This window comes from Paroedura picta, chromosome 2 (genome assembly GCF_049243985.1).
Source record: "Paroedura picta isolate Pp20150507F chromosome 2, Ppicta_v3.0, whole genome shotgun sequence".
Classification (NCBI taxonomy): Eukaryota; Metazoa; Chordata; class Lepidosauria; order Squamata; family Gekkonidae; genus Paroedura; species Paroedura picta.
The window spans coordinates 71,568,848-71,581,018 of NC_135370.1; the positions used below are offsets into that span (position 1 = coordinate 71,568,848).

At 41.2% G+C, this 12,171-nt stretch overlaps 1 protein-coding gene across 19 annotated transcripts in view; it reads right to left on the reverse strand.

Moving 5' to 3' along the window:
* Positions 1-1,887: 1,887 nt before the first annotated feature.
* Positions 1,888-12,171, reverse strand: part of TNS1 (tensin 1) — a 388,444-nt gene continuing 378,160 nt past the window's right edge. For all 19 annotated transcript variants that reach the window (XM_077320625.1, XM_077320620.1, XM_077320624.1 and 16 more), the window contains one exon: positions 1,888-9,442. In XM_077320625.1, coding sequence (XP_077176740.1) covers positions 9,298-9,442 — 145 coding nt within the window. In that variant the 3' untranslated portion in view covers positions 1,888-9,297. The remainder of the gene's footprint in view (positions 9,443-12,171) is intronic.

Consider the following 12,171-nt stretch of genomic DNA (forward strand, 5'->3'; position numbering starts at 1 on the left):
TTCTTTCTTTCTTTCTTTCTTTCTTTCTTTCTTTCTTTCTTTCTCCTCTGCTCCTTGGACTTAGAGCATCTGATCCTGGAAGATGTCCATGTTCTAAACCCTGAATTTAAAATTGTTGGTCCCTTCTCTAAAACTTCTCAATTTCTTCCTATTTTTTATAATTGTTCTGTCTTGTTTGCGTGTGTGTACATGTGTGATTACTTAGGGAATCAGTTCTCAGGTGCCTCGTGTAGGTTTTTTACATTTTTATTTTTTATTTTGCATATAATAAATTTTCATGTTTTCAGTCAATCGCTCACTCTTTCTTGATAAGACTATAAGGTCAGACTATAAGGTCTCGCATCATTCCTTTAAGGCTAATTTCCACTTGTCTGGGTCCAGTTTGAGTAACATGTGTTGCTGTCAAATTCTCAGTATATCTAGAAGCATGTAAATGTCTTGTTTCTCTTTTTGTACCCTGTTGATTGGGTCCATATTACTGTAGCTTCATCCTTTACTCGAGCAGGTTCAGGTGATTAGGTGAAATATCTGTTGGCACCAGGTTTTTCTCTTTTGCTGCTTTGATCACCAGACAAGATTGCATTATTAATACTAGTGATGTGTAAGTGTAGGCTCCTAATGGATGACCCTTCTGGTGTGCCATTTACATTCATGATACTCTATTGATAGGGGTGTGCAAAAAAAAAAAAATCCAGTATTTTTCAGTCTTGGGTATATTGAATCCCCCAAAATTGGCATTTCCCAATATTCCTGAATCCCTATCCCAGATTCATACATCACTCAAAGTGCTACTTTGCCACTTGTGTGAACTTTATCTTTGGATTCATTTCACTCCAAGTCACAGAGTGGTGACAGCATTTAAAGAGATCTTGGCTTCTTTAAATGCTTTAGCTCTGGCTTTCTGGTGATCCTAAAAAATCTTTAATAAAATCATGGGATTTTTCACGCTCAGCCATTTGAGTACACACCCACACAAATTTACTACTAATGAGCTCCAGTCCAAAATTTAGTATATTTCACATGAATATATGAAAACTAGTTCCTACAGTTTCCTTTCACTTTGCTCATTGGCCATCCTCCCACAATGCAGTGACTTCTCCAGCTCTTGCTTCCCATCAGCAACACAAGGCTCATTTAATACTAAAAACCAGTTTTGTTTCCCAGTCCCTCTGCTTCCTTGGCGCTTTCTCAACTCTCACTCCTGTTTCTTTCAATTCTAGGAAATCTCCAGGCCCCACCTTGAGGTTAGCTGTCCCTGGTCTGGAGATATTCCTAGAGGTTTGGAAGTGCAGCCTCAAAAGTGTGTAACGCCTCCGCAGCCACCTAACCAGCCACCTAACACCCCCTGACCTATTTCAGGTCAAGAAAACATTCCAGAGAGGAGGTAAGGTTACCACATTGGTGTAGGTTCATGTTCTGGAATTCCACACTATCTAGGTGTGCATAAACCTGACTAGGGTCAAGACTGCTGTCCATAAGCCCAGAAACATAACCTCCAGTGTTCCTGGCCTCACCAATACCCTCACAAAAACACTGCACTCCCAGAAATCAGTACTTCTGGGTCTCAGTAGGCCCCAGCCTGTCCTTCTGCATAAGATGTTGGGCTGTTCCAAGAATGCAGTCCTTAATGCCTTAGGTGGAAACCATTATTGATTAGGTGAGGGAACCCCCTGAGAAAATGGCTATCTTACTGAAATGCTTTTTAGCTTCTCTCAAGTGTTTTGCTCGAACAGGAACCTCAAAATTCACCTCAGATTTCCTTTGAGAAGAAATTTGGTGGTGACTCTATACATCATTTGTTGATTTCTATGTTATGCTGCAGGGTGTGAAAAATGCTTCATGGGAAAGTGCAAGGGGATAGGAGTGAGTGAAATACAGTCACCAGAGTTATTTCCCTGTGCAAAAAGTAGAGAGTCTTTATTCCTTCACTCCCTTAAATTTTGAAGATACAATTCCAGCAATCCAGACACCAAGCTGGGCATTTCAAGCAATGGTATATTTCATATAATTGATTCTGTTTAAAATCTTATCATTTATAAAGCCATACAAGGAACTGCAATGAGGCAAGATAGCTGTACAAATGGTAGGGAAAGCTTGGGTGTGCACGGTCCATTCACACATGAACCATGGGTGATACAAATCGCCTCTTACATGAGTGACGGAAGTTATGGGCACAAAGATACAAAATACAAAGGAAAAATCCATCTTTATAAATACATAGAAAGGGAGTTGATTCTGTTTCCCCCTCTTTGCTCCTCTTTGCATTTGCATGTTTCTAAAATGAAAATTGGAGGGATATAAGGAGGGAAATGAAAATAAAGTTTTGCTCCAAACAGTCATTAATACTGATAAGCAAATATATCTGTAACCATTCCCAAACAATAACAAAAAAGTGGCAGTCACAATCTAGTAAAATAGGGTAAAATTAAGCAATTTAAAAATCTGGTATCCAGTATTTATATTTTAGATCAATTAACATTTTTATGGGGCAGGGAGATACAACCTACTACAGCCAATGGAAATATTTCTGAATACACATAGTTAAATTTGTTAAATTTAACCAACACATTGTGTTGGTTAAGATACTTACTTTGGGGCAAACTTATTGCTGTCTAGTGGACAAGTTAGAGGATAGCCACTGGCGTTTCATGGAGCTACTTCAGAGTAAGTATTTCCTTTTGATCTTTTGCAAGAGAAGCCAGCACTCCACTCCTAAATATCTAGCATGGATGGCCCAGGGACTGAGGCAGGATTGGCTTCCAAGGAAGAAGTAGAATTGGTTTTTTTTTTTTACTCCAATTTTTTCTACCAGGTGTTTCAAAGCAGTTTACATTCGCCTTCCCATCCTCTCCCCGCAACAGGCACCCTGTGAGGTACGTGGGGCTGAGGAGCCCTGATGTTACTGCTCTGTGAAAGCAGCACTATTAGGGCTGTGCTGAGTCCAAGGTCACCCAGCTGGCTGCATGCAGAAGAGTGAGGAATCAAAGCCACTGCTCTTCACCACTACACCAAGGAAGGCATTTAGGAATGGAATGCAAGCTTTCCTTCTACAGAGGTTGCTATTCCTGTACAGGGGTCAGTTGATTACACCCTCTATTAAAAGTATCACCGTAAACAGACAATTTTTGTAGACCCAGTTGTTTTGGGAAAATTGAGTTGCATTGGCTCTTGTTTCGGCTAAGAGTGTGTAATAATTGGGTCACAGCAGCCTGGGCATTGGACATGAGAGACCCTATGAAATCAAGTATTTTAATTCTTTAAGATGTAATGACAAAGAATGGAACCACTGATTTTAAAGTCAATGGAAACTTCTGTGGACTGCAGTATGAGGACATGTTAGCCTTCCTCACTTTGCATGGCAGAAATTATGCTCATATGGAAGGCAGAATTAACTTATTCAATGATGGCACTCTTCTGTTCAGATTTTAAATGAGGATCTCAGTCAATCCAACAGCTATTTGTCTATTTGTGCCTAAATAATGATAAAATTTAATTACATATTTGTTTTAAAGATGATTCCCAAAGAAGGCTCTTTCTTTGAATGTTTTTTATTATCAGAAAAGGAACCAGTGAATGGAATATGTCATGGAAGGATTTTAATTTGGATGTACTTAATTAAAACCAATTATTGTAGACTCAGCTAAGTGGTCTTCATAAGGACAAGATGGGTTCCTGTTTCTAGTTGAGGATGGGGGAAGGTGAGCCGTTAGATGCCTCTCTGGATATCAACGGTGAAAAATACATCTAAACATACAGAGGTGTTGGTCTAAGGTAGAGGCTAGAGAGAATTGCTATTAGGCAGCAGCATATCCAAGGATAAAATTATTCATGGCACCAGGATGTAAACCCATATCTCAACTGCTTTGATGAAGTCTAGTTCATCTGCTTCTCTTATGACCTCACAATGGCATGAATGCTGGTACTATCAGTTTTAAAAAACAACAGAAACACATCCTTCTGTTGAATGCATAGATCCAGCCACGCGAGTAACTAAAATGGCCAAGGAACACTCATGGGGGCCCCTAGACTGCTTTTAATGCTGAAATTCAGAGCATCAGATCATTGGCTGATTCAGTTTTTGTTTGTGCCTTAGATAGTTTTAAAATGCACAATAAGGATATGAGCATGAAATTTGTACTGGGATGGATCAGAGAACATTTTTTGTCTCATTGACTACCTGACCATCATTTTGCCAAGTATTTCCTGGACACATCAACAACCCAAAGCCAATTCATATCAAGCTTGCCTTAAATAGGCCTAGAAACGACGACTAAAACTGTGGTGACTAGAAGATGGTAATAACCACCAGGAGACGGACTGATATGATCACTATATATTGACCCTCTTTCTGCTTCAGACTTCTCTGATGTATCCAAATCACAGTGAGGATGTAGACAGACCACTGTGTTGGTTGGAGTCTAGAACAGCAGTGAATGTGATAATCCTAAACAGACTAACAGGGTAGCCACCAGATGGAGATACATTAGATCTTCAGTCCTCACTACCCTATTCAGATGATCTCTGCAGTGACAGAACGCTGAATAATTTCCCCCGAATACATTAAGTTATTCTGAGCCACAACAGAGACATCCCTATCTACAGTGCTGAGTCTTTTATATTTATCTCTGAGGAGTTGAGAAGACAGTTGAATGAGACATAGGAAAAGGTATCTTATTTGAGATAACTTTTAAAACAAGTAACCACAGCAACATTAATGGAAAAGCTGAGGCATGTACAGTTTTTGTATGAATGTTAGGGGGCATTGAATTAGGGCAAAGGGTTGTCTGAATGGCTTTGTTCCTGTCCACTGTCCTGAAAACAGCTTTATCACTTTCTTGCAATATCAAGTTACAGAAAAGTCAGTTAACCTCACCCAGCTGTTAAGGGGTGGCCTAAACTTCAAAACTGTCCAGAGAAAACCAAACACAAAATCACCATCAATAAGATAAAAAGCACAACACAAAAGTAAAAGGAAAGAGGCACATACAACAAATGTACAACCAACACTTAGAGGAAAGTGCATTTCAACAGGTATCTTTGGCAATATTATGCAGTTCTTTGTGCACAGAAGAGGGTGTTTGTGTGCAAGTGTATAAAATATAACACCTTCTATTGAAAGAGTAGAATTACTATTATTACATTGCATACATGGGAGAAAACTGCGTTAGACTGTGTTAGTTCCAGACATCAGAAATGAGTTTGTTTTTTTTAATGGGGGGAAAAACCACACCCTTCACAAAGGGCACCAGTTTGTTAGGGGATTGTAGCAGCTCCTCTGGTATATGGGTTTGGCAGAAGGCAAATTGATAAATGTAGAAGGGGGCATCTCACCTGGATCACAAGAAGTTAACAAAGAAATCTTTTAAAACATCTCAAAAAACCCCAAGGATGCCAGCTAGTTGTGCTCACTCACATTCTGGGCAAGCAGCTAGTGGTATACATGGCTAAGCGATAGGGTTTGGCTTCACAGCCTGCACACCCACCCCCTTCCGAGGGAGAGACAACAGGATAAGGCAACACAATTTGAGTTTGTGGTGATGTTCATTAACTAGTTGTCTTCCTACCTCTGCATGCACTGTCCTGCCATACCTAGACTGTGCAGGCCATTAAGAAAATGGCGATAGAAGGTCTGGGTAGAGATGCCAACCTGCTGGTATCCTGGGCAAGAGGATGTTTTCCCCTTTCTGGACCAGTCAGGCTACACAAAGGAAGTGGAGGGTCTAGACCGAGCTCTCATTGTCCCAAGCCAACTGCCTTTGTCTTTTTGGGTTATCTGCCTCACACAACACTTTCAGATTCCTGGCTTTACAGCCACACAACAGAGGAGCTGAGGAAGTGAGCAAAGTAACTTGGGGATAATGCATTTACTCAAAAAAATGCAGCTTTTGTCTTGAATGCAAACTGGAAAGGCAACAGGTTATATAAGGTGATTGTTTTTGTTTTCTTTTTAAAAATAAAAAGCTATGTTTAGCCAGTGAGCCTTAAACTTTTCATTTTCAGCTAGTGAGTTAGTAAAGGAGCTGTGAGCTGGTCACACCTGGAAGCAGCTGAGTCTGTGGGCTTCTGTGTGCCTACCCTGATGATACTTATCATTAGGTGACTGCTGGATGCTTGATATTAAAGGTAATTATTTTTAATGGCAAAATAAAAATGAACCGTAATATTTCAGTGCCAATCATTGTGGCAAGATAGCAAATATTGAAGGTGGGGAGGTGGCACTTTTTGAAAGCAGTGAAAAAATGAAGTCTGAAAAATATAGACTTTCAAAAATATATATATATATATATATATTTATAATATTTATATATCTATAGACACAGTGTTTCTCTAATTGGTTAATGGCAGGGTGAGACAGTTGCAGGTGAGGAAGGGGAATCATCTTGCTTGAATTCTGCAGAAGGAGGGAAATATTCGTAACCAACATAAAGAATAAGCTATCCCAGTCTCCAGCATCCTATTGGGTTAGGGATGCCGATGCAGAGCCTGGGGGATAACCCTGAAAACTGACCCTTCCACTCCATCCAAGTGTCTGTCTCAACAGCAGCTCTTGAATGCAAAAAAAAAAAAAAAAAAAAAACATGCCTTAGACAGGATCCAGAAATGAGTCTCTCTCGGCAAAACTTTCATACATACGTACACCGCTAATCCTCACACCGCTTGGCAATGAAATAAACTTCATACATGCTCGCTTGCTCAGGCAGATTGCTAAACATGGGGGGGCGGAGGGATGAGAAATGCCACATGACATTCCCTCCTGGATTAAATGTCAAAATATATGGCTTCAAGGGGGTGGGGGTTGACATCACCTTTTGGAGCCTTGCCCATGTCACTAAAACTAACCGACAAAGCAAACTATGCTGAAGTACAGGAGTCTATACATAAGGCCCGGGGAGGGTGGGATGCCATAGGTGGGGAGGGGATGATGTAAATATTCAAGGAACTAAAAGAAATAGAAGCAATATGGTAAAAATAAATACTTTTTGTGTAAATTTAACTTTTTAAAATTTGATTAGCTTACATTATTTTGTCAGTATATTTCATACATACATACATAAATACATATATTATCACAGCAATGAGAGAGCCACACTCTCGGGGGGAATTTAGGTGACTGCATGACTTGAAATCCATGTCTTGACTTTTAGTGAGTGCTTTGTATTGAAGCATCTAATTAAAACATTAACAATTCCCTCCACCACACCCTCCCCCACACACACACATTTGAGTGCTCTTTTATTAAAAACCAAGGTGGCATTTCAGGGCAGATGGCTAATCAGTGATTTTCAACAGAGGCCCTTGAGTTCTGCTGTAAGCTATTAGCCCAGCCTACTAAAAAGTGTGTGATGAATCCCATTCAGTGTTATCAACACAGGGCATGTACAGCTCATAGCATGCCATGCATATTTGCCTCTTGAGAAGGCAGCTCCCACTGGACCAGCTGGCATGGCAAGCCAATAGTAGTTTGCTTTCAGCATGGGCCCTGCCTCTAGTTTAAGAAGAGACTGGAGAATTCACAATAAACCCATAGGATTTGACAAGTGGAAACAGCTCATTATCCCTTCAGTACAGGAGTTCATCTCAGGGAATCCCCCAAAGCTTTGAGAGAATAGCGAGAAACTCTGATAGGGCTGTAGAAAGTCCTTAAGGAAACATAACTTAAACCAAGCAAAGGTGCTCTTATAATTCAGCCCTCATTGACAAAGACACCCAGAATCACTAGGTATCATTTTTATGGCTCTTATTAAAAATGCCAGAAGTCATGCTAGGGGGAGGAATAATCTGCAATGGTAGCAGAAAAAGACATGGCTGCTGCATCTACACAACCTCACTTGCTGGAGAAATGGAAACAAATTTGTGTCATGATGTGCAAGGTAAAGAAACTTCCTTTCCACCACAAATGCATATCCAGGACAACACTGCTAGCAGAGAGCAGGCAGGTCAGTGCAATAACTGATCCATGGACAAGCAAAGCTCAAAGGAGTTGAAAACTAAGAACTAAATGTGCAAGATACAGAATGCTGAACCTCCAGTGAGCAGATCAGTCAAATCTGGCCAATGATTTTTGGAACAGCTATGGCCATGCTTATGCTAAAACTTACTCCAACTTGGGTCTTTAAAAATATTCTTAATGGCTTCAAAACAAAAATACCCCCTTCCCTGGTTTTGGTTCATTCATCTTGTCTTTTGCACAGCTGAATAATTTCCATGCAACATACAAAATCACGTGCATGTCTCCAAAAGGAAAAGGAATAAACCTAGGCAGGGCCATTTCCCCCTTATACTGGGAAGCAATGGCATTCCCAAACTGCTGGTATTTTAACATTTATGGGGCAGGAGGCCATGGGACAACTTTTTTGACCTGCTGTGAACCTCATTGCATAGAGACAGGAAGATACTATTTTGCTTTGGGTAGCATGCTCCTGAAATTAGCTAAGGCGAGCCTCCCTGCTGCGTAACTCTTTGTACAATTTTATATGTATGCATGTGCATGTGCATGTGTATGGAGTGCACATGTGTGCATCATTCTACTGGTTAAAAGAAGAACTTCTCCCCTGCAGTGGATACTGATGTACTAGCAGCTGCTCGTGAGGCATCTCCACTGTGTGGGGGTGATGAAGGTTCTTGGCTATTGGAGGAAGAGGAGAACCTGGGCAATTGACTAATGAAGTTCTGAATAACTGCTCAGCCTTCAGCAGATTCATAACCCTAAACTGTAGATTTCCATAGATATGCATTAGAACATATGCATATTACACAAAATGCATACACCATACACATACACACACACACGCACACAGAGATATGCTTCATACATACAGAAGTTGAAGAATTGGGAGCAATTACTCTTGGAAATGGGTATCAATGATTGCTTGCTTGGCATGTCTCTCAGTGTGATTCCTGCAGCTCAGTTATTCATGGGTTTTGTTTGTTTGCCTTATTTTCTAAACAAGCAACTACTATATACTTCCACCCCACATAGATTAATAAGATCCGTGCTTTGGCCTGTGGGGCTGAATTCTCTGATTTCATGCTGATCCATAATGATCTCCATCTCTTGAACTTGGCAGGAAAGGTGACGATGTCAGTTCCTTGGTTTCTATTTATGTACGTACATTTGGTTGGTTTGGGCCTTCCAACAATTCAGACTTTTTCTTCTTTTTTCTCCTTTTCCTTTCCCCCCATCAGTTCACTTCCCTCTCTCACAATGCACTTTCTCGCACGCCTTCTCGGACCAGCTCCAAGTCCTTCTTCAAAATTCAAGGGCAAGAAGCCCCCTGCAGGGGGAAAGGCAGCGGTTCATCTCTTCTGAGAGGAGCCAAGCATGACCCTGGAGACAAAGTTGACAATGGCAGCAGCCGGCTGGTCAGGATCCAGCTCAGCAAAGAGGTGGCAGACGTTGTCTGTTGTGCTGCCTTGCTTCCGGGCCACAAAGCCAAAGAGCCTGTGCAGATGATGGAAACATTCAAAGAGAAAGTATAAGTGAGGGAAGGAACCTATGATAAACCACTGTTATTTGCAGAGCAGGAATTGCCAGCTAACTGCTGGCCCCAAAGAGGTAAAACTGGCCTTGACCTGGGCCAGGGCTTTTTTCTGCTTTGGCCCCAGTCTGGTAGAACACTCTCCCTGAGGAGATCAGGGTCCCCCGGGATATTAAACAATTCTGGAAGGCCTGCAAAATGGAGGTGTTCTGCCACACCTATGCTTGAGGCCCAGCTACTCTCCTTTTCTTCTCCCTATTTATTTATTATTTTATTTATTATTGGATTTCTATTCTGCCACTTCTCAAAAAGATCCGTGCGGAGTTACAAGGTAAAACAATAAAACCCCATAAACCCCCTTAATAACAATACCCGTCCTAGCAGTAGCAGCAAGACCGATGTAAAACAATTCTCCCACAGCTACCCCAGGCAGGTACACAGGTGTGCCCTACCCCCAAGGTATCAGCAGAACTCTCTACTTGTCCACAGTCCAGCTTTCAGTTTGAACTGGGGGGAAAGAAAATGATTGTTTCTGTTCTCTCCCCCCCCCATCTCAACAGGCTAATTTGGTTGCAGAAAATAGGAGAAAACCTCTTTCTCCTCTCCCTGTGGCAGTGGTGTGCTCAAAGGCATCGGGTCTCTACCTCTCCAGCTTGGTAGTGGGAAGGGGGAGAAAGAGAGATGGTTTCTCCCTTTTGCAGTGCAGAGTTCAAAAGCATTTATTTTGTCCCCAACCAGCTTGGAATGGAGGAAAGGAAAACAGCTTCTTCTCCCCTCCCTTCTGCAACTTTACTATTTTGCTTGGAGCAGGGGGGTGGATCAGATACCGACTAACAGCAATCTCTGATCAGGTTTAAATTGGCTTCTGACAAGCAGGCTGCTGCGAGCTTTCTTTGGTGGCTGTCTGAGTTGCTCACTGCAACCCAAACATATCCCTGATTGGCTCACATTGGGGGAATGTCAAACAGCGCACATTTGACTGCAGAACAGGTTCTCCGAGAATTTCACAGCATCCCTAGTAGTCACTTCTTCATGGCCTAGAGCTCACATCGCCACAGAACAACTGCCTCTCCTGATATTTTTTTCTTATGTCAGCTTTATCCTTCACATCATGCCCAATTAACAGTGTTATTTCTATGGATATGTATTCCTTGTGCTAGATTTTTTCCCCCCAATAGCCGTACTCATTTTGTGAAATGGCCTTGCTGAGACTCTTAATTTTTCAGAAAGTATGTAAAGCAATATTGAACCATGTCTTTTTATACAAGATTGGACATAACATTGGTTGTAGAACTGGGTTTCTAAAGTTGGGTTATGAGGGTTGGTATAGTAAAGAAAGCACAGTGTATTTTAAGTGGTTTAAAGAACAGTGTAACCCATCTTGATTGTCTATAGAGAAGGCTAAAAATGTCACATATAACATCACATAAATCCATAAATAATCAATATAAATTTGTACAGTGGATCTCACACACCGCTTCTTTTTATGACTTTCTCTTTAAGAAAAATATATTAGGCATCACTAAAGGTCATCCTGAGGCCTACATGTGGTTCCTGACCCACCATTTGAAAACCAATGTGATAAACCTCCTATACGTACATTCAAGTTGACATTCAGGGCATGAAGCACTAACACAGGTGTACAAGGTTCACATGGAAGTGAAAACCGTGACTAGTTCAATATCTTGCAACAAGGGATTGGGGATTCTGAACACTAACATTCCACTCTTTTAATAAGGAGATTTTTTATTAGCACTTTTAAGGAAAGTTATAAATACTAGGTTGAAGCGGAACAAAATGTGATCTGTCTCCCTGTCCTGTCATTTCTAATTAGGGAGAGAAAAATCCAGACAGCTGGAGGTTCTAATAAAACACCCTTTGCTACACATAGTACCTAAAATTAGTGAGGGCCCTAAGCCACTGGAGGCTATTCTAAAGCTGATAGAAGCAGAGAAGATGGAAGACAGGAGACAGAGGGCATGAAAGGAAGGGGTCCTATTTGCTTGACTTCTTACTACAAACTTACTGAGCAGAAGAAAATCGATCAACCCAAATGTTTGTGTATTTAATGGCTGAAGGTGGGCTACACAAAGAATTACAGGGGTATTTTTTCAGCTGATTATTTTTTTATTTCTGTCTCTCTGGACCCTCTCTTGGGGAGTCTTGTGAAACCTGAACATACAGTAGTGAGCTCTGCAGGGTGTGTTTGCATAGGCTAGAGAGAGGCCATAGCTTTTAAGAGAGCTGGACGGTAATACAGTAGGACTGACCCACAGCTCGTCTGTTTATTAAATTCATGGCCCGTATTCAGAATCCTTAGGGGTTCATAAGGTAGCTTGTACTCACAAAATACAAAAATACAATCTAATAAAACGATTAGTTTTTAAAAACCTTAACACAAATTAACAGCCCAAACACCAGAAATCCCAATTAAAATCCTTACCTTGTGACTCCTGACTCCCAAACCTTGCAAAGTGTATTCAACCAGATATGGAAATGGAACTAACGTTTACACTGTGGGCAACCACAGACCTTAAACCAGGAGTAGTCTGGTTTGACTACCCCTGCCTTAAACACTACTTAGTGGGGACTGTCTGTCAGAGGCAACAAGGAGGATTCACAAAGCAGGTTTCAAGGGCATGGAATCGTTTTGCTGGTTTAGTGCTTCATTTACAGATCATGTGGCTGGGTC